Source organism: Rhinolophus sinicus, linkage group LG13 (assembly GCF_036562045.2).
Source record: "Rhinolophus sinicus isolate RSC01 linkage group LG13, ASM3656204v1, whole genome shotgun sequence".
Lineage (NCBI taxonomy): Eukaryota > Metazoa > Chordata > Mammalia > Chiroptera > Rhinolophidae > Rhinolophus > Rhinolophus sinicus.
In genome coordinates, this window is record NC_133762.1 from 3054526 (window position 1) to 3077586 (window position 23061).

General features: G+C 49.3%; 1 protein-coding gene across 3 annotated transcripts in view; it reads right to left on the bottom strand.

Annotated features, from left to right (window-relative positions):
* ENTREP2 (endosomal transmembrane epsin interactor 2) overlaps positions 1-23061 on the bottom strand; it is a 260707-nt gene that overhangs the window by 27150 nt on the left and 210496 nt on the right. For 2 of the 3 annotated variants that reach the window (XM_074317911.1, XM_074317910.1), the window contains one exon: positions 10828-10962. The exons of the other annotated variant lie outside the window; for it this stretch is intronic. In XM_074317911.1, coding sequence (XP_074174012.1) covers positions 10828-10962 — 135 coding nt within the window. The remainder of the gene's footprint in view (positions 1-10827; positions 10963-23061) is intronic. 3 annotated transcript variants of the gene reach the window in all.

Below are 23061 nucleotides of genomic sequence, written 5' to 3' on the forward strand. Positions count from 1 at the left end.
CCAATTCTGGCCTTGCGTTGCCCTCGCAGGCACCATCCATAACCCAAACCCTCCCACCAGAGGACAGGTTCGCTCCTCACATGATTTGTGTTGTTTATTCAATGGCACTTTTAACTTTGAGCAAGGACCCAGGAGGAAATTTACACCCTCCAGAACTGTACCTTCTGTGGTCATTCAAAGCCTGTTTTCTGCCCTTTGCAGCAAAAGCTTTTAGCCTTTCGTGGATGGATGTAAATTGCCTAAACTCTAATCTGTGTAAATAATTTGAATTCATAGACTACAGATTTACTTATAGTTCCATCAAGTTTTAAGGTCAAGAAAACTATTTGTGCCTAGTAAGGGGCTTGGCATCCCCAGGGCTCCGGGCAAACCACAGAGAAAGGGGCACAGACTGCTGTCAAGATGGGAGCGACCCTCTGAGTAAGGGAGAGGACGGGGTGAAGTGGACCCCAGAGTAAACCAGCCACACCAGCTCCACGGGACTGACCAAGCGCAGGCAGGAGAAGAACAAGGCGACCTCCCTCAGAGCCTCCCCTGCCCTTTACCCAGAGGGACTAGACCCACGGGGTCGGGATGGAAGTGTCCCAGACCTCACCCCACAGAGGCCAGGACGCAAAGAGTAAAGAGGAACCACAGTCCCCTCCACAGAAGGGGCATCTAAACTGCACATGGACTGCAGCTTTGAATGGAACAAAAGTCAATGTCAAGAACTGAAAGTGACCAGAAGGTTAGAGAAACTGCCCAAGCAGCGCACGTTCCTTAAGGAGGAGATTGCGTGTGGCACAGCAGGAGGCAGTGACGGACGGTGACACCTAAGGATTCAAGTCACCAGGGAAGGAGCTGTGTAGAGCATGGGCCACAAGGCCCACGGAGGAGGTGACTGGGTGCTGCTAAAACATCTCAGGGGCTTCAATGTCATCTGCCATTGGTGCGAATGACAGTGGGCCATGCGATGTTTTCTGTGTTTTCACAGGGAATGGCTTGCAAGTAAATTAAAAAAAAAAAAGGAAGAAAATATGACCAGACTTGGTTGGCAGTGTTAGACGTTATGCTGTGTTTACTGGAAAGCCGTGTAGAATCTTTGTTCAAACGCTCTCAGTAGTGTGGTCTAGAAACCAGCGGTGACCAAGGTGTGCAAACGGCCCACGTGCGGCACACCAGGGCACACCTCAGCTGGCTGCGATGGGCTGCAATTACTGTCTGCATCTTCTAACACAGAAATAATAATTCCTCGAGGAGATAAAGAGCAGCAGCGTGTCTGCGCGCATGGAAGATCCCTTGTGTACCTCCTTTGCTTAGGAGCTGAAGGCCACTGAGGTTGGAGCCACTTACAAGAAAATCTCAGCATTAAAAGAATTGACTAGTTGGCCCTATTAATCCACAGTCACAAGGCCAGGGACCAATCTGGACTTTGGGAATTAGATCAAAACAGTAAATTACTGCCCCGTCGTTATTTATTGATTTAGCTCTGACTATGCAGGATGTTCATCGATTGAGTCATTACCTGGGTAAGCACCGTATTAATCCAGTCTCCTCCACTTGGCACCTCTGCACCGAACTCCAGGGAGAGCGGCGACGCGGCCCTCTGAACAGAGGGTGGTCAGCGGTGAAGAGCCCGTGAGAGACACGAGGGCTCAGGCTACTGTCATTGTACAGGGGTCTGTACCCCAGGGGGGCACAGGCCAGCGGGTACACAAGAGAGAAAACAAGTGGGAGCCCCACCCCTGGGGAGAAGGCAGAGGAAGAGCAGAGAGGATAATAGGAACACAGGACCCCTTCCCTTCTAGAATGCTCTTTGTTCTTGTTTAACGGCAATGCCATCGGTGTGGTTGGGGGAGCCAAAACCTTAGTGTCATCCTCGGTCCCACTCGCCCTGCGCACCTCCTCCGTGCCTGTCAATACAGCTACCTCAGCTGGCTGCGATGGGCTGCAATTACTGTCTGTATCTTCTAACACAGAAATAATAATTCCCCGAGGAGATAAAGAGTGTTTGCGCTCATGGAAGATCCCTCGTGTACCTCCTTTGCTTAGGAGCTGAAGGCCCCTCCTCGGTGCCTGTCAATACAGCTACAAAGCTCACCAGGGCTCTGTTCTCTGCTCCAGCTGCGCCAGCCCCCGCCGAGCCTCCACCTCTTGCTGGACCAGTGGCCTCCCAGCTCCCAGGCTCCACTCCTGCCCACGAGCTGTGCGTGCTCCAAAAGCCACCAGAGGACCTGCGTCCTGTCCCTCCCAGCTTAATCCCTGCGAAGGGATGCTGGCGGCAGGGGATAAAACCTCTGCTCCTTGCCTGGCCTGCCCCCCTCTCTCTCCAGCCCCCCTCTGCCTCGCCACCATGCCGGCTGTGGTGGCGTCCTGTTCTCTCCACAGACCAGCTCCCAGGTGGGCATCTGGCACTGGTTCTGAGCCACTGGCCGAGCTCTCTCTGGTTCCCAGCTTGGGCAGGTGTCCACTCCTGGGTCAGTCAACTGTGACCAGGAAGGCAGAGTCCTGCCCAGCGACGGACTGAGCAGAAGGGCCCAGGAGGGTGCTAAACGGTGGGGCTGCTTTAGACCAAACCCTGGTTCTGCGGGGGCTCATTATGCGATGCCAACTCCATCCCACCGTCCGCCTCTACACGCCTACGATAGAAGCTGGCCCCCAACACAAAGCTCTCCAGTCCCCTTTGCGTCACCCCCCCCACTACACCACAGGAAGACTCCGGCCCCTCTCTACTCGTGGGTATGTGGCTCTGCGTGCCGACTCACTGCCCTGGGCCCCATTCCTCATCTGTGGGGTGAGGACTGGCCTAGAATCGAGACGGAAGCAGGTGGAGCCCTGAGGAGCTGGCCACGAGAACCCTCCTGTGGTGTCAGGTGGGCTCACGCCTGGAAGGTTCTAGAACGTAGGGGAGGAAGTCACCCGGTCAGGGAAGGCAGGAAGACACCATCCATTTTGCTGTCTTGTATGACTGCTTATCTCATATTTGGTTTTATTTCTGTCAACTGAGAAATTCATCCCTCAATTCATCCCTGGGGCCCAGAGGGCCTCCATGACCCAAATAAGTAAGTTATTTGTCTGTAGACAATATGAAGCATTCTCAGGTATTTAACAGGTGTAAAAATACCCTTTTGCCATTGAAACTGATTCTATATTGTTGCTCCTTTTGTTCAACTGAGGGAAGAAAAGCATTCTACTGTTTGTCCACTTTTCATGCTTCTGCTGGTTTTCTGACTCCCAAGGTTCCGTCCCAAGGTTCCGTCCCATGGCTACTTAGCTTACTCCCCCCACTGCAGTGACGGGGAGTGAGGTTGATTAAAGCCCAGGTGGCTTAAGAATGAAGTTAAAGAGAATGAAGAGACTCATGGGAAATACCGAATAACACACAGACGTAATTTAAATGATCTTATTAGCCTTTTGCCTCTTGCATACTTTGAAACTATTTATAACCAGAAGCAACATTCCCCATCTGTATTTCACTGATATTCCAACATTTCTTTAAAGGTATAAGCATGTCTCTTTTCCTCATGGCATCCAGACTAGACCATTTTCCTTAAATGCCCTGTAGGGGCTGTTCAAAGATAAACTGAGGCACAGTCAACATTTCAAGAGTGTATCTGAGCAAACATTGATTCGAATCAGATTGGGCCAGACCAATGGTGGTTAGGAGAGCTTCACCGACAGGAGCTGGGGAGAGGATTTTATAGAGGAGACGCAGAAGCAAAGCAAGGAAAGGATCCGACTGGCTGTAGCTCATGCGGCTGCCATATTTGGGACAGCCCATTTGGCGCTTTGTGATTGGTTGTTCCTGAGTTTCATTTTCTTGGATTAGAGGGCAATGACTGCAGCTCACCAAGGCAGCCTTGTTTAATTCCGTTAACAGGCCACAGTAGACGGGGAAAGAGGGAGCGTGCATTCACTGGACTCCGGGAGAAGGAACCCCCCACCCACACCCTCCTCAGCCCCCACCTGCACCCACACCCTCAGTGTGCAGGGCTGTGTGGGCCCCTAGTGCACTCAGGAGGGGCCACGAGGGACAGGCCATCCCGGGTCACGCGAGGTCACTTTCGGAGCAAGGAGGCCAGTACTGCCCAGTGGGAAGAGGGCGCGGGGGAGAAGAGGCGTGAGAGTGGAGGGAAGGCGTCTCCATCTGCCCAGCGGAGGGCACAGGACCGAGGGCACAGGAGCTGTAGGCTGGGCCCTGTGGGCTCTCGCGTGGCCACGGAACCCCCATGAAGGGTGGGAACCCCCAGGAGCCCACAGTCACGTTCAGGTCCCGGTCCTCCCAGACCCCTGGACCACAGGCCACCTCAGTGGGCCAGCACCCCGGTGGCTTTAGAATATCTTCATCTCGCTCGCCTCCCGGGGGTCAGGCTTTGTCCGTTTTACCTCTTGAGTCTTTATCCCATCCAGGCCCTCTTTTCCTCCCTGCTGTGGTCCTGCAGGTGGGCCCTCACTGTCTCTGCCCAAACTGGCCTCGGTGACTCAGTCCCGCTGGGTAATCTATGCCTATAGGAAATCTGGTCATCACCTCCTCTTCCCCCCACACCCCAAACACTTCGTGGCCCCGAATCGTCCGCAGCTATGACTCTAGCTCCCCTGTCTCCGTCAGCTCCCTGGCTTTTTAGGAGGTGGCGTCCAGGGGAGAGGGTGACTAACAAGACACATGGGAGGAGGAGAAGGATACGGAGGGGTGACCCCAGCTCCCTGACCCCAGCAGCCGGGAAAGAGGTGATGCCATTACTAAGACACTGGCTAGGAAGTCTCAAACATGAGCAATGTTGGAGAGGGGACGGGAGCTGAGATGAGGGGTCCCGTTTGGGAGCCGCAGGATGAAGACAGCGGGCGTGACCCACAGGGTTCCCCTCCCCTGTGAGCCTCTGCCAGTCACTCCAGTGGGAGCTGCAAAAGCTCAACGGCTCGGTGGCAGCTTCCTGAACTGGAAGGACACTGCTTTCATTTCAAACTCTGTTGAAAATCAAGGTACTAGGTGCTTTCTGGAATATGCCATAAGTGCACCCTATGAATCAAAATGCCAGAAAATATTGGTTCTTGTGTTATTTATACCAGGAGTGCCAAAACAATATATACAAGTGGACACTTTGGTCAACGTTGCTCAAGCAGTGGTTCGCCGTCATCAGAAGTGTCTGGATGCTGATGGGAACCACTTTGAGCACCTCTTGTAATTGCAGAAGTCACACGTGAGTTGTATTCGCCTTTTGTTATCGGTATATATTGAGTATTACAATTTTAATACAGTTTTCCTTTCTTAAAATGCGTATACTTTTTTTTTTTGCACCCGCTGTATGTTTTCGGTTCACACAGCTATGATGACCAGTTGTCAGGAATTTACACTTTGCTCATATGTATGTTCTTTCTTCTCTCCTTCCCTCCTCTCCTTCCTCCAGCACGTATTGCCTGAGCGTGCACAGCATACCGAGCACAGAGATGAGAGGAGGACAGACGTAGCCCTGCACTCCCAGACTCGCTCTAGAAAAACACACACAAGCCAGGCCTGGCCGTGCTCCAGAAAAGCTTCCAAGGCTTGGGTGCCATGAAACCTAGCAGCACCCTAACTGGGGGGCACGACTTCTACGTCAAGAGAGGAGTGAGACAAGCGCAGGGTGATGGAGAGGGGTGGGGATGTGCTTCTGGGAGAGCGAAGGCCAAGTGCAGAGGCCTAGAGGGGAAGGAGACATGAAGGCCACTCCTGGAGGAGGTGGCTCAGTGGGCAGCAGGGAGATGGCAGAAGGGGTGGACGTGCCGGAGGGGCTGGAGGGGCCAGCGTGGTGCCCCGGTGACAGGAACTAACCGAATTACGTACCTAAAACTACTACAGGGAAAGCGAACGTGGCTTATGTGGTCACTTTAAGAAGTCAATGTGCTGGGAGACCATCTTCGTGAATGAAGGACGACAGGCCTATATTCATGTCCTGCCCATTTCTCACCCCGTTTCGTCTTCGGGGATTCCCTCCCCCCTACAAGCCTGTGAACTCCATTTGCTCCCCAGCAGACATGTCGGACGACTGGCTGGCCACAGGGAGACCCAACCTCCCCTTTAGCTTCTGCTGGGAGTTACTTACTCCTCTCCCGCCCCCCTCCAACAAAGAAAATCCCTTTCGGTTGGGTTTTGATATGCTGGCAGTTCCCAAGTTCCAAGCGTTACCCCGTCGCAATAGCCTTTCTGAAAAAAGTCCCCCCTTATCTAAGTCAGGATTTGTTTTCATTTCACAAAACGAATGACCACAGGGTCACAGAGAACAGAAAGCAGTTTCCATGCGGGTGGGCGAGGTTTGGTTGGAGTTAGTCTCTCCTTATTCCACAGAAGATCACTAGTGCTTGACTTCCTACCCAGTGTCTCGAGAAGAGGAAGAAGTAGAGCTGTGCTATTTAGCTACGAGCCATCACCGTGAACTGAACTGTCAAACCACAGGCCAAGGCCTAGGGAACGTGTTTTCTGTAGGGTGTAATATTTGTTCCAGTGTGTGTAGGTGAAACTGCATTTGTGTTTTTTGATAGCACATTTCTGTTTTTATTGAATGCATTGGGGTGATGATGGTTAGTAACATTACATAGGTTTCAAGTGTACAATTCTGTAATTCATCATCTATACGTTGCGTTGTGTGTTCACCACCCAGAGTCAGTTTTCCTTTTGTCACCATAAATTTGACCCCCTTTTCCCTCTTCTACCACCTCCCCTCTCCACCCCTTACCCTCTGGTAACCACTAAACTGTTGTCTGTGAGTTTCTGCTTGTCTAAGGTTAAGTTTGTCTTAGGAAATGGGTTCTAGTCACAATTGTGATAAATACCCTTCAAGCTGGGATGACAACGTCCTTGCCATCTCTAAACAAACTGTGGAGATTCGTGCTCATCTGGAAATACTTCAGACCCTCAATTTCCTCTTCCTCCTCCATCCTGCAAGAACACCTGGCCACAGGGATCCACTCCCATCCCCCTTAGGGACCCAGAGGGGAGAAGAAAGCTGTATGTAGCATACGTCTTGCTCTGTGTAGCTGCCCACTTGTGAAGATGGAAAGGCCCCTTCTAGCAGGTGTGTGTGTGTGTGTGTGTGTGTGTGTGTGTGTGCAGTGTTTCATACTGCTAGTCAATGCTGTGAGTTTCGTCACAATATTGACCAGCCACTTATTCTCAGAATCGTTCTTACTTCTTTAGCAGGGTTAAAAAGTTACTTGAGATTAAATGATGAGTTTACGTTTCAGGTCTCTAGTTTCTTTAGGAAATTGCCTTGGCCATTAAAAAAAAATCTTTCTTAGAGACAAAGATAAAGCATCTTTGAGATAAGAAAGCACATCAAGTCAATAACTGATTGACTTCTTGGGAAACTTTTATCTCCTTGCCCATCGCTAAGGCTTCTTTGGGTAATTTGGTTTACGATGGCTCGATAAATTAAACCAGATACATGAAACAAGAAAAAGACCTTTAACTCTGTTTGGAATCAGCATTACGTCATTATAATAAAGCCATAATGACTTTCTGGGATACAGCAGAGAATTAAAGTTGGGATGGATATAATATCAGCACGTGCATCTTCTGTCAGTTAACAGTTCTGATTTTTGTAACCTTTTAAAAATTCTGTTAATGCTAATCAGAAAATATGTCACAATCTTGTGTTGAATTTGACTTGACTAAGATGCCAAGCTACCAAAGCACCTTGCTACCATTTATTTTATCATTTTCTCTTACAAAGGCCTAGACATCGTTTTATTAGGAAAGGGAAACGGTGGATGTGTTCTTTCAGGAGCAATTGCCCACGACTGTCCAATGCTTTGGGAAAGCAGATGCCCAAACCCTCATTTCTAGACCTGTTTACAGACTAGTGGTAGTGTGATGCCCATAGCCAGGCCCCACTGTCAGGGCGCAGGACGTCGACTGTGAGAGAACTGAGACCCACGGAGAGCCCTGTCCACCCCAGACTTGCTCAGGGACCCTGGACACGCCCTCTGACCTCCCTCTGGCTGCTGCCCTCTCACCCACACAATTGGCAACTGCACAACAGGACACTCCATCCGTCTAGCTCCACAATTCTGGGAACCCGTGCATGGCACGATGGAGTTCTAGATCCCTTCCATGTGCTGTGCCCTTTGCCCTGCCCCCCCCTCCATCAGGATGGAGCCGCAAACTTGAGCAAGGCATGAGGTATTCTGCTTAAAAGACTATCAATACCCTCAAGAGACAGTCTCGTCTGCCCCTAGGGGTTCTCTGTTGAACCAGGAACTGGGAGTGGGGCTGTTAGCTAGGAAAGGCAGAAAAAGAGCTCAAGGGAGGGGGGCTTTGGGGCCCCCGAACTACCAAAAACAAGCTGAGGGATAAGTGAAGCAAAATCTGGATTCCAAATACATCCTTCATTAGCCAGGAAGAAGACTGGCTTGTGCATGTTTTCCCTGATGACAGACGGTGCCTGTACAACCTCCCAGGTATCAGTGGGTATGGGGGGTGGGGTGGAGGAGGGGTAGGGTGGAGGGGGGCGGGGCATACGGGGATAACAGTAAGCAAGTAGACCAATCTCATTAGGTCAGTTAATTCAAACGCAACTAAAATCAAAGGTGCTTTGATTCCAATTACATGGGATTTCTGCAGCACGAAACTGCGTTCATCAGATACGAGGTATGGATAATTAATAATTTAATATGGAAATTAGGCATGGATCATTCGTTACTAATCAGATGACTAGAGCCGCAAATCAGACTATTCAGAGGCCAGTGAAGATGCTGTAATTGTTGACCAAAGAGAGCAAGCGAGGAACCTAATCAAAGCATCGTTCCCCTTTGTGCTCAGGGTCAAGAACATTTACAAAGCTACAGGAAGTGGACCCCTTGGAAATCTGCTCCACAAGGGGGCAGGGTGTGTGTTCTGGGAGTTTTAACACTGGAAGCAACACCAGAGACCTCTTTATCGTGGGGGAGTCATCAAGCACAGCTTGGCTCGAAGAACTTTAAGAGTAGTGATTATATTGAAAATGCATGCACCACTAGTCATAAGAAAATGAGAGAGTGTGGCATTTATATCTCTATGAATTTCAGAGGAACTTAAGTTGAACCTGTCACACGGCTGAGGTTATAGGGCAACCAACTAACCCAAATTCTAAGGAAGGTCAGACGCCTCGATGGAGACACACGAGGACCTGCTCACCTGGGGCAGATACCGTCAGACACCAGCTGGTGTAGAAAAGCTCATACAGGTAACTGAGCAAAGAGATGGAAGCTACACAGAAGAATCGAAGGGAACTGCTAGAAATAACAAGCAAAGTCACACATGAAGAGCCCTTCATCAGTGGACTTGACCCAGCAGAGGGAAAAATGACCCAATGGGGATTGTCTCTGGAATGCAAGGTTGGCTCCCTATTCAAAACTCAATCAGTGCCGTTCATTACATTAGCAGACTAAAGAAGAGAAAGGATACAAACATTGAAATAGACGCAGCAGAAAATGACTTCAACAAATCTGACATTCATTCATAATAAAACTCTTGGAAAGCCCGGAATAGGAGTGTGGCACTTAGAGCTACAGGAACCTGCAGAACTATGAGATTCCTGCAGGCTTTACCGGCTCTTCCGGGGGTAGTGGTTGCATTCTCATTATAATGCCCTATTGTCTTGTTACATTTTTTAATCATGGAAAGAAAGAGTGCCAGGGTTGAGGAGGTGCCTTGGGAGTTGTCAGAATGAGTTCTCTGCATGAGTCCTGGCTGCCCAGGCGCCCATCCCACAGCAGGCCTCAGGCACTGAGCCTGCACAGGCCTCGGGAGCCAGAAGCTGGAAACCACGGCTGCACGCAGTGGGACAGCAGGAACACCTAGACGGAAGGGATGGGCCCGAGTGCTGCACCCTGGCTTCCTTGGAGCCACATGGGTCACGCTGGTGGGATGCTGGGGCCACTGAACTTGGGCCATACCTCTTTGTGAAACAAGCAGGTGCAGGGGCGCCAGGCCCTGTCACCATGCACTTTGGGCACGTCCCCTAGTTCTGTATGTCACCGCTTATTTGCCATCTGGTTTCCCGGTGCGCCTGAACAGAGAGCATGCCCAGACAAGTGGCCACTCTCGGCAGCATTCGGAATGACACCTGTGAGGGCTAGTCACAGGCACCCGATTCCAGGGAGACCTCCTTTCTCCCCAGATTCCCGGGGGGCTCCCTGGGGTCTCCAGTCCCCACACACTGTTCCCGATACACACAGGACAGGGCTCCCGACATACTGGAAATACAACTGTACCAGCAAGCAGACTTCCTCTGACCCCAGCCACATCTTTTCCAAAAAGCTTGAGTGCACTTTCATTCAGGGAGAAGAGAACAACTGGGTTCCCTGTTTATATGTATTTTTAAGCAGTCAATTTTGATTTTCAGGAGGGAAAAAAGAAAACACTTGTAGGAAGAAAAAGAAAGGAATAATATAAATCATTTTCCACGTCATTTAAAAACAAATCAGAGGCTGTACCCGAGACTGGTCGTGTACAGGGGAAACCGGGAAATTTCATTTTCCAGAGAGCTTTCAAAAAAGCAAAACAAACAGCCCTCTCTTCCCTGATGGTGAAAGAGCCCAAATGGTAGCAAAGCAGCAGAACGAATCACATCCACATCTGTAACGACCTCTTCCGGCCAGTCACATCCTACTTCACCTATGTCAGAGGCAGGAAAGGGAAATGGTAAAAATGGACGAGATCCAGAAAAAGCAGTACCTTTAAAGTGCAAAATCTTTAATCCTCCAGAGAGATCCCTTTTTGCACGGAACCTCCCCCAGTTCCGTGAACGGGACACGTGTATGAGTAAAATCTCCCTAACGTGTCTGCAATGCATGGGGTGAAATGCAGGCATGAGCAGTGGCCTTGGCCGTCACCTTCAACGTCAGCCTCACGGCGTCGCAATCCTCCTGCAGCGGGTTCAGCTTCAGCGTCTCCCCCAGGTTGCCGCAGCCGGACGACCGGTGCTGCTTTTCACAGCAGACACACACCTCCACACTGTCAAACTTAATCTAGACAGAGGAACAGACAGATCTCACAATTAAAACGCCATTCTGCCAGGGCAGGCGTGCCTGCGCTATACAGTTACAAACACTGGCAAATGCCTCTGTTCAAACCCCTCCCCCCTTCGGGTTTGCTTTACGTAATAAAGCCAACCTGAGTTTTATTGATTAAAGCCATGGAAAATACCTGGGGGTATTCCCTCAAATTTCTCTTTTGAAAGCAATTAAGACAAAGGAAAAAGTAAATCTGAAGAAACCTAAGCTAGACAGTTACAGAAAATTACAGATGAATCACAGAAAGAGATAAACGTAAAAGAAACGGAAAATCACTCGTGTTAAGTATGCATGGAGACCGGTTATCATAGCTCTTTGCCTTCGCGTGTTCTGCTCCCAGGGGCAGCAAGTTCCTGTCTTACTTCAGCCCGTCAAACTCCTACTCATCTGTCAAAACCCAACTCCTGCCATATCCTTGAGGCCTCATCTGATTTTCCCTCTCCGGGGCGGCTCGCTTCTCCTCTGAGCCCTGCCCCCGTGCTGGAGACATACTTTATCCAGCTGCAGTGACTTGTGTCCTGTGTGCTCTCAGAGGGGCCACCACATCTTACCATGACAGCGTTCACAATGCTGATGAGTTGTAGGCGTCACTAAATCCTACAATGTCAGACAATTAAGTTCGCGAACGTGTTGCAATGATGTTGCTAAACTTTTTTGATATCAGACAGATTATTCATTATGAATTTATACCAACTGGACAGTTAATCAAGTTTACTATTTGGAAGTGCTAAAAAGGCTTCCTGGAAAAGTTAGACGACCTGAACTTTTCGCCAATAATTCATGGCTCTTGTATCATGACAATGCACCAGCTCACACAGCACTGTCTATGAGGGAGATTTGAGCCAGTAAACAAATCACTGTATTGGAACACCCTCCCTACTCACCTGATCTGGCCCCCAGTGACTTCTTTCTTTACCCAAAGATAAAGGAAATATTGAAAGGAAGACGTTTTGATGACATTCAGGACACCAAGGGTAATACGACGACAGCTCTGATGGCCATTCCAGAAAAAGTTCCAAAATTGCTTTGAAGGGTGGACTAGACACTGGCGTCAGTGCATAGCTTCCCAAGGAGAGGACTTTGAAGGTGACCGTAGTGATATTCAGTAATGAGGTGTGGAGCACTTTTTCTAGGATGAGTTCGTGAACTTAATTGTCTGATCTTGTAAATAAAAACGCCTTGGAAAATTAAAACCCGTGAAAAGTGTTTTTCAAAGCCTGGAGCCCAAGAGGACCCACAGAGCACGCCCGACCCCGACCTGCATCCTGAAGTGGAACTGCCTGTCAGGCCCCAGAAACGACTGCGCCCTGCAGCTCACGCAGCCATACCCGGCCACCCTCACATACTCGTTCCCAGGACTCGGTGAGTCCTTCACACACACACCCATTTCTCACAAACAGATTTGCAGAGAAGTGAGATTGAAAAAAAAATAGGGACATCCTTAGGTCAAGAGCATTCATTTCCATGTATTTTAAACCTCTGGAGAGTTTATCCTTTCCCTAGTCATGTTTCCTTTTTGCTCTTTTAATTCGATCTTCTAAAATAATTACAATTTTATTTCTGGATTTCTACATGTGCTCCAGTGAGCGGGGGGAGGGGACCACGTGGGTGTCCAGCACTGTCCTGTAAAGATTCTTCAAATCTGCCCCCAGCCTGGGGGATGGGAAGGGACGGCTGGAGGCCGGGCGTGAGCAGGAGTCCCTGTGGGGCCTGCACAGACCACTGCCCCAGGCCGTGGCCACCCCACCTCCCAGCAGCTGACACCCACAGTTTCCACCGCGGGAAGGAGCTGAGGTTCTGGGGGCCGTGCCCAAAGTGGGGGGTTGGCAGGGTTAGCCACACACCGACAATGGGCTGGGTCTCAGCCTAGAGGTGAGGATGGGGCCTTCCTCAAAGCAGTTCTGCAGAACTGGGGCCCTCACCCCCTTTCCTGGTTGGGTAGCCTCCAAACTTGGTTTGGCCATTCTAGAGGCTCTGTGAGCCCTCTGGGGTAGTATAATGATTCCTTCTAGGTGAAAACTCACTTGAGTTGGTTTCTTCACAATTTAGAACCCTGACTGATACATATTGCCTGAATGCGGGGGTGGGGGGGGAGGAGTAGGGGCACACAGCCTGCCCCCAAATGCAAAGCTGCAACCCAAAAAAAGCCAGTCCTTCCCAACGAACACACACAGGCATTCAGGACCCGAACGGAATAGATAGAGCTAGACAAAATCATTTTACAGATTTTATGGAGTAATAAATTATTATTATCCCAAACATTTGAAAAAGAATGATAATGACAGGAGTGGATGTCCTGACCAACATAAAACGTATTATCTGGATGCTATAATCAAAACACTAAAATAACGGCTTAAAAAGAAAGAGTTCAGTGGGATAGAAAAGTTTCAGAAGTCATACCAGCAATCTACAGACACTTAGTATACGAGAAAAAATAGCATTTTAATTCAGTAGGAAAAGATAGTTTGCTTACGAAAGGGTGCTGATAAAATAGGCTATTCATCCATAACTGTCTCAAAACATGTAAGAATAACATGTATTTGACTACAAATCTAAGTTAAGACAATAAAAACGTCGGGAAATGTAAAGGAACAGTGGCATAAACATAGACTGTGGAGTCCGTTTAAAACAAACAAAGAATCTCAGAACTATAGTCTCAAAACGAAGGAGTGGCCAGGCCTGGGGCAGGTGCCATCAGAACACATATGTTTTCAGGAGATGGGCAGAGTTCATTGGGAATAAGAAAGGGGACAGAAATACAAATGGAGAGGGGATGAGAAAATAAGAACATGTAAAGAATAACTTTGTGCCAGAAAATGTGAAAATCTATGAAAACGTGAATTAATTAGCAATGCAAAGAAATAACAGGTTTACAAAACCAGGAACAGACTACGAACCGTGGAATGAATCTTACAAGGTAGCAGCTGGGGACATGGAGGGGACCAAAAATATTTGCCATCTCTTTTAGATGCAGCTGGGACGAAGTCCCTCAGTGCCCCCTTATCAGTGACGCTTCTGCAGACTCCAAGTCCTGGAGAAGAGGTCCAGCTGGAACAGCTTGGCTCACAGGCAACCTCCTGCCTGGGTGAGCGCTGGGCACCAAGAACGCCCACAATGGAAGAGGCCCTGCCCAGGAGAACACAGGCTAAATGGCTTTCCACAAAGGCTCTTCTGCCTTAGAGTCTAATCAACTCATAGAAAGAAACTGTAAGAAATGCACCAAACGGTTGTTTTGCTTTCTTCTTCTTCCCTTAGAACTGTATTAGTACACAAGAGTCAAGTTCCACGCCGGCGACAAGTTCACATCTCACCATGACCCTGGGTAAGCAGACAAGGCTGGGTTGGGTTCATGACCTCCAGACTTGGGAGCGCTGCCTTTCCCTTCAGCATGTCCCTTTGCTCTTATTAAGCGGACAAAGTCCAGCGCTCCTGATCTGGGCTGTTCTCCCACGTCCCAAGACATGCAAGGAATTATTTCTTATGATCGTATCTCCATCTTGGTATTAACGAATGAAAGACCTAATGTAAACGGCAAGACAGCTTCCTTGGGGGAAAAGGTAGGAAGAGACGGGGCTTGGCTGGAAAGCACAGTTTATCCCATCAAATAACCCCTCCGTGACCCCAGGGGAGCGGACATCAAAATAAATCTTTTCTATCAGTTATTTCACTGTGCTTGTGACTAATTCGAAGACAAATTCTGGAAACCTCCTGATTAGCTCTGTGACCTCGACATCTTGGTGTGTGGGAGGCTGACAGATTTATTCCCGGAGTGGCCCTCAGCCTTGAGGTCACTGGGAATCACACAGCCAAGCTTTGCAAATGAAGTCGCGGTAATTTTTCACGAATCTCTTTGGAGCATTGAACAGCCAGCCTGCCCCTCTAATTTACGGGAGGAGAAAGGGCTGATATGACAGGAAGATAGGGCTGCCCCATGGTTCTTACAGAAGCACAAAGGGACAGATATGTGACCTTCAGATAGTCCCCAAAGGAAGGCAGTGGGGGGGCTGCACCTGGAAGGGTGGAGGGGGCTCAGGAGGGCAGCCTATGAATCCCAGGGGCCCCCAGGGGGCAGGCCACCTCCAGGGTGATGAGGCTGTGGAGACACGGAGGAAGCAAAGCCTGGGGGACAGTCAGACACGCTCAGAGTGACCCAGGACGAGCCACTGAGCCTGTCTGAGCTTCGGGTTCGTGGGGCCAGGGTGAGCATCGGATCTGGTGAAGGAGACAGAAGTGCCAAGTGCAAATGCATTTGGCGGTACTCACTGTATCATGTTGACTGGAGAATAGGTGTGTAACAACTAACCCCCCGTTTTGAATACTTCGAGGCGTCTACCACTTTGACAGATACTCTCATTAACCTGTACACACCTGCTCAACCCCACAGCATGGCTCACCCAGACCCGGCCCTGCTCGTTCTGAGCGACCCCTCTGTCCTGCAGGGTCCCCGCTGAGGGAAGAGGAGGGTTTCCAAAACACAGGCCCTGAAGACGCGGACTAGACCACCCTCAAGACACTGCACCACGCTGCTGAGACCCCAGAAATGCCAGTCATCACGCCACACATGACGAACCCTGAAAACATGCCGAGTAAAAGAAGTCAGGCACAAAAGACCACATAGTGTATGATTCCTTTCATCTGAAAGGCCCAGAACAGGAAAATCTAGAGACAGAAGGTAGGTTATGGTTGTCGGGCTGGGGATGGAGGTGGGGTCAGGGGTGTAGAAAAGTGACACCTAAAGGAGGAGGGGCTTCTTTCTGAGCTGATGAAAGAAAATGTTCTAAAATTGACTGTGATGACAGTTGAAAATATTGGCGAATACACAAAAAACTACTGAACTGTAACACTTTGAGTGAGTGAGCAGTGTGGTAGATGAATTATACCTCAAGAAAGGTGTTTAAGAAAAGAAACAACCACCATCACATTGTGACTGTAACAGACTTGCTTAGTTTTAAGGGTTTTAAGTCTTCAACATTTGCCCAAATGTTTCATATTCACATGTGTGCCGTGAACAAAGAAAGCCTGAGACCAATGGACTCTATCTCTGCCTCCCCGACGTAGGCCTGCTGGCAGCTCAGCATTCAGGGGTAGCTCTGGGGTGGATGACAGGGGCCACCCCCTCCCTTCCCAGGCGTCCAAAGCCATTTGCAGCAGCGGCCCCTGCATGTGAGCCCTTTCCCAGACCTTTAGGCTCTTCCTCACTCTGGAAGGACTGGGGTATCTGTGCTCAGAGAGGCAGTGGGTCCCCTCCAGGCTCAGGGATGCACTGGCCAGTCACTGGGGGGTCACCCCAGCTTCCCCACGGAGTCAGCTTTTCCTGGCCTGGTTGACCCTCCAGGGGCCTACAAGCCATAGAAGGAATGTTTAAGGTGAGCTGACCCTTGCAGGGGAGGTGAGGAGACCAGTCCTTCCAGCAGTGGCTTAACCTGTGACTGTCTCCTAAAAATACAGTAACAGCTAAATCTCAGCAGTGTTTTTAAACTGAAATATATTTGACATATAACATTGTGTAAGTTTAACATACAGTTTTTTTGGCAAATCCATGACTCTGCCTCAGCCGGTCATCTACTCTGGGTCCCCTCTGCAGCCCCCGAACACATTCCAGACGCAATGGCTTCAGCTTTCTTGTGTTTTGGAGTCCACACAAGTGGGCACTGACTGATACGCTTTTTGTTTTTGTTTTTTTAAAGAAAAATGATCCTATAAAAATGAAACCATGTAGTATACCATTGATTTAGCACATTTCCTCTGAGGGAGTAATAAGTAATGACAATAACTATTAATAATTACATAGTGGTAGATTTTCCACTAATTTTTATTTCTTGGGAAATGTTGGAGATTTTTAAAATTTTAGCCTGAATCTTGAATATGAACAAAAAATGCAAAAAAGGTAACTCAAATAGTAGGTATAGACATACACATGTGAATTGATTCTACTTTACCTTAAGATTTTGAAGTAAGAACACCTTTTTCACTAGGGAGGTTAAGTTTTAAACCAATTCAGTTTTGTGATACGTTATGAAGATGAATTTGTCCATGGAAGAATTTTTTTGTGTAAATTTGTCAAATAACCTAAAAATATGACAAAGTTAGAAATGTCCAGATTCTCAAACATAAAGTGAAATTACCTATGTCACCAACCAGCTTTGAAAGGGAAAATATAAATTAAAAAAACGACATTTTTTAGGACTAAATTAACATAAATATTCTGAGTCAAGTTTTTCCAATCATCACATGACGATATACACACAGGTATGTCCACATAGAACTACACGCTGACACGGAGTCACCGTGTCGTGATGATTAGGCCCGCCACTATGACGTGACACTGAACTTACTGTCAAGGGCTTTCCACGCTGTTATCACCCTCTCTTTACAGACTAAGAAACTGAGGCTCAGAGACGCTGTGACTTGCCCGAGGTCACAGAGCTGCTGGTCAGCTGGCGCCAGGCCTGAGCCACGACTTGCGCTATCAGTTCACACCGCCCTTCTCCACGTCGCCTGCGCCGCAGACGCACCGAGGGTGCAGCGCTCGGGTCCCTGGTGGCTGGGCTGGCGACCCCGCTCGGGGACCCTCTCGGCTGCACGGGCCTCAACCCGTGGCCCAGTGACTTTACGTCTGTGCCTCACGTCACCTTGGAACACTTTATTACACATACGTTCGGAGAAAATGGGACAATAAAGCTTTGGTTAAGTAGAAACTGAAGACAGGGTTACCGGACGGAAGTCCGCGTGCCCGAGGCTCCGAGAGGCCAGAGCTCAAAGCGTCCGAGTTCGGGGTGAGCAAAGGTTTATCGATCGAGAAAACGGGAGACCTAGTGGTGCCTCAGATCCGTCCTGCTCGCTGGACCAGGCCCAGGCTTTTAAGCGTTTAGGGGACAGGCGTGCAGACAGACGTGCTGGCGGCGAGTTTTAACTGGAGGCCCGGGAGCCTGGGCGTTTATGGTTAAGGGGCGTCAGCACGGACCTTCCTGGGCAGCGGACCCTCCGCTTCCGAAAGGTCCCGGTGTTCGATTCCGGTCGTGTCCGGGCCTTTGGTTCCGTGTGTGCGTGGTGGGGGCGAGACTTTGGTTCCGGGCGCAGCTGAGGTCCCAGTTCTGTCCTGTGGCAGCAGCTGGGGCTCCCTGACTTGTGGGCCTGGTCTGCTGTCCCTGAAAAGCAGCCCAGCACCTCCTGAGCTGGTTCTACAGTTATAACAGCAGACCAGGGCGTGCTACACTTGATACTCAGTGGTCTTGCCGTCCACGACTCCGGGCATGCATTTGACAGCTGTGGGCCGGGCAGCCCCACTGGGCCCGCTCAGGGGACCGTGTGCTGAGTTCCAGCGTCCCCTCACCCTTCGGTGCTCCCAGTGCTGGGGCTTGAACAGTTTCCATCTGGCCCGTGTAGATTCTGTGAAGCCTGCACCCTATTAGGCGTATTCTTCTGAGCCCTTCCCAGCTCATCAGAATTTAAATTTTCCTTCTTTCAGCTCACATCTGTTTTTTGTCTCTACATGGCTTTCATGTAATGTTTCACTCTTTCAAAGAAGCTTGGCAGTTATGACTGGTCAGTGTTTCCCGACTGCGCTTTCCATGTAATGAAGTACGTTAGGGCGCAGGCGCCTGTGCAAGATGCAACATTGTTCTGAACTGTTTTGGAACACGCGTCACAGGGCGTCACTGGGTCCCGCAGGAACAAAATCAAAGAAAGATCCCCTGTAAACCCCAATTCTGATGAGAATCGAGGGTTTTGTTTATTTGTGTGTGTATGTCTGCGCGCATGCATATGGAATACTTAAGGCAAAAGTTATCTAATTCCAAAAAGTAGGACTTTTAGTATAGCTTTTATTATATAACTCAAACAAGCCTTATAACCTCCACTGACCTTTTAGGGAAAAAAAGTAATACCTTCTTTTCATTTATGTCATCAGATAGTTCACCTTCCTTTTGGTCTTGGTTTCACTGGATTCTATCAATTTGCTAATTTAGCTGTTGCCTCTGCAACAGATGCTCAGATTAAGTGCAAAATAGTAAAATCTAACAGAGGCACAGGCTTTTCATTTTTTATCACGTGTGTGTCGTCCAGAAAGAGAATCTAAGGAGTGTGAGAACGTCAAGGTGCCAAATGCAACATTCCTGCCAGGGCAGCAACTGTCAGGTGAGAACATCAACCCAGAATTGTGAGTTCTCTCTTTCACGGTTATCATCACAGGACATGGCAACAAGTCCTACGGTCTTGGGAGTTTTTACAAGACTTTTTTGTTCAAAGCACATTTTCAAGGGCAGCGTAAGTTGGTAAGTTGGGAATGTTCACACCAGCCTCCCTGCTGAACAGGAAAACGAGACAGCTGTTCTTGAGATGTTCTCATCCCCTGATGTAGAGCTTGCTCTTCTGGATGGGTGGGGGACGGGGGGTCACCTTCATCTCCTTCTGAGACGCCTTCGGTTAATTATGTAGACTTGCATTTTAAGGCCAGATTCTAACTAATTTCATTACTTAGCCCCGTACTCAAAGCTGAGCTCTACGTGGCTGGCAGGGATGGAGAAGATTCGAGAACGACGGTGCTGGTTAACAGGAAAATGGGGAGCAGGCAGCGTTCTTCTTCTAGCGAGACCCAAGCAAGAATGTTCACAGCAGCAGTGTGTGGAGCAATAAAAAAAAATTGGAAAGAACCTAAATGAGGTTCTGTGATCAAATTAACTTGTGAAATCGTGTTTTAAAAAATAAAACGGGACTCTCTCCTGCATGGCTTCTCAGATTTTTAGTATTCTGATGCTTGTGTGTGGCCGCCCTCCTGGAAGAGGGCTGAGTATGCTGAGTGGACCACCCCCCACCCTCCTTAGTCCTTGCTTTTAAAATAACATCCATGCACATCTTACCTACACAACTAACACTCAGGTGGAGAACTGGGACAAGTGGGAAGGAGTTCAGGGATGGTCAGGGGCAAGGGAGCCTGCTTTCCCCCCATCCCCAGCTTTGGGGGCACAGCTATAGGGTCACCACTCCCTGTGGCTCAGCCTCACTTGGAGTCATGCTATTTCCAGATGCAAATACCTGTCAACCACAACATAACATACATATCAATAAATAAAGAAGAACATTTTTATTCGTTTTCAATTTTTTTTCTGGTCTCTAATGTGACGTAAGCGTATGTGACAGTCTCCTGACCTTCAGAGGTAGACATGAGAAAAACATCGCTCATAGCGTTGTTGTGTGTTTCTAGGCAAAACTGAAAACACTACTACAGCACTAGACCCCTCGAGGACCCTGAACGAATTATGATCTATCTGTTCATCAATTTCCGAGGTGTGAAAATATAAAATAAGGGGGGTAAATCAGACAAGAACTAAGGGAGGAAGGACTTGGGGCAGGGCTCCCCACTGGTCAGCCTGGGCCCAGGGGACAGTGACTATTTTTACTTTTTTTTTATCTTGGGGTGAAATGGGGGGACTTGATATAAAAATCTCAGTTCTTAGCTCTTCTTGAAAAGTTTCCAGTTCCAGGCTCACTAGGCCTCCGCTGGGAGCTGCTCCCTCCAGACAAGGCCTCGGGTCCCTGGCCGGAGTCAGTTTGCATCTGGCTTCGGCCCCACCTTCGCAGCCTGGGGGCTTCCATTTTCCCCTCCCCCTGATTTCCCCCTTCCACCACAGGACTCCTGTCATTTCCGTCCCCACCCTTTTTTCCTCTAAGCCTTTCCTGACGTGCTAACGGGGTCCTGGAGGAAGCAGACACAAGCGCTTCGGCTAAATCAACACCATCAGGGTGGTTACCAACACCCTGGGAAAGAGCTGCTCTCAAGCTCATTTTCCTTTCTGGAGACCACACTTCTAGCAGATAGCGAAGGCCTGCTGAATACAATGCTGGCCCAGGAGGTGGAGGGAACAGAGGGTCACCTGAGAGGCCGGTCCTGGAGCACCTGGACCTGTGGTCCTTCCCCAGCCTGCGCAGGGGGAGGCCTCATCCCTCCACTGGACATCTCAGCAGGATGAGGACAGGCCTCCGGAGAGGGCACAGCGGTCAGAGGACCCGGCAGGTGGAGGAGTCCCAAAGAGGATCAGGTGAAGTCGGAAGCTGTCCATTCGGGTTCCCTCCCTGCTCTGTCCCCAGACACAGGCAGCCCCAGCCCTAGGCTCAGAGGAACGGAGTCCAGCCCAAGTGGGAAAACCCTACACGCGCTGCCATTTGGGGGCCTCCTGAGGAGGAGGAGATGGTATGTCAGAACCCACATGTCGGGATAGACGATGGTTAACCTTCAAGTTCCTGGTATGTTTCTGGGAGCAATTGTGGGGGGCGGGGGGAAATCAGTTCCACCCGCAGGTTCTCCAGGTCTATGTAGGGCAAAGTGGGACTGTCACGTAACAGGCATTAGGAATCAACACTCGAATGGCGGCTTTGGCCATGAAATCTGTTCACCGATGATAATGGCAAATTCACACGAAGATGAATGCAAACAGAAGGGGGTTGCCACAAAGGGGGAAATTCTGTGTAATCACAACAAACCACAGAAAGCAGACAAATACTAAATTTGCTGTGAAGCCAACAGAGGTCAAGACTATCCTTGAGCCATGATGAAGAGAGGAAAAGCTACGTGTCTCGGCATCAGTGGGGCTGGGAAGGAGATGAGATGATGGGTGACAAGACGCCCAGAGGGGCTGTGGACCTTCCGCAGTGTTTTCCTTCATCTCTAAAACCAGGCATTTCCCCAGCAGTCCAGCCTGAGGCCGTGTCCTCTCGTAATTTATTATTCATCGCGATGAGGATACATCAGGTTGCCCTGGTTACTGTGGGGCTCTTCGGAGGGCTGTGGCTACATAATTGGTGTTGGCTTGGTTACTGGATGCTTTCAATTTTGAGATCAGAGTACTGGCAATAAATGCAGCTATGAGCCTCAAGGAGAAATTCTAACAGGCTTTGGAAAGAAAAAGAGATTGTCACAAAAACCTGTACATGAATGTTCACAGCAGCTTATTCACGATAACCAAACACCGGTTAGCCCACAGGTCCTTCGTCCAGCATATGGTGAAACCACCGTACGTGAGCCCCATGGAACACACCCAGCCATGTAGGGCAATGCACTACTGATACCCACACAACCTGGACGACTCTCCACGGCGTAAGGCCAATTCCCAATGGTTCCGTACTGTATTATTCCACTTATATAACATCTTGGAAATGACCAAATGTTAGAAATGGTGGACAGATTAGTGGTTGCCAGGAGTCAAGGATGGGGCAGGAGGGCAGTGGGTGTGGTAATAAAAAGACCCACATGAGGGATCCCTGCCATGTTGAAATAGTTAAGTACCTTGACTTTGGTGGTAAATACCTGGGCCTACAAAGGTGACAAAATTGCACAAAACTCAGTGCGCACACTCGCACACCCATACAGGCAAATGAATACAAGTAAAAATGGGCAATCGGAATCAGATGGGTTGATTGTATCGACATCAAAATGATGGCTGCGATATTGTTACCGCTGGGGGAAGCTGGGCAAAGTGCAGTAGCTCTCTCTCTCTCTCTATTATTTCTTATAACTTCATATGAACTTACAAATTTCTCAGGAAAAATTTCAATTTCAACTTGACTGGCCACAGGGTGCCCAGATTAAACACTGTTTCTGGGAGTTTCTGGGTGAGCTGAGCATTTGAATCGGTGGCCCCAGTAACGTAGATTTCCCTCCCCAGTGTGTGGGCATCGCCCAGCCCACTGAGGGCCTGCACAGAACAACAGGCAGAAGAAGGAGGAATCTGCACGTTTATTTCCTGCCTCACTGTTGACCTGGGGCATCTCATCTCATCTTCTGCCCTTGGACTGCACAGCGACGAGACGTAGGCTCCCCTGGTTCTCAGGCCTTCAGACTCGACTGAATTAAACCACCATCTCTCCCGGGTCCCCAGCTTACAGACGGCAGATTATATATATAGCTCACCTACCAGGAAGCACGCGTCACTCCAGGAGGCACACATAGAGGAGAGGCTGAGATAAAGCTCTCTAATCGGAAATACAAAGACCTGGAAGAAAAAGGTGGCGACCTGCCATCAGAAAGCCTCCCCAAGTGTCAGGTCTCCTGAGGCCACC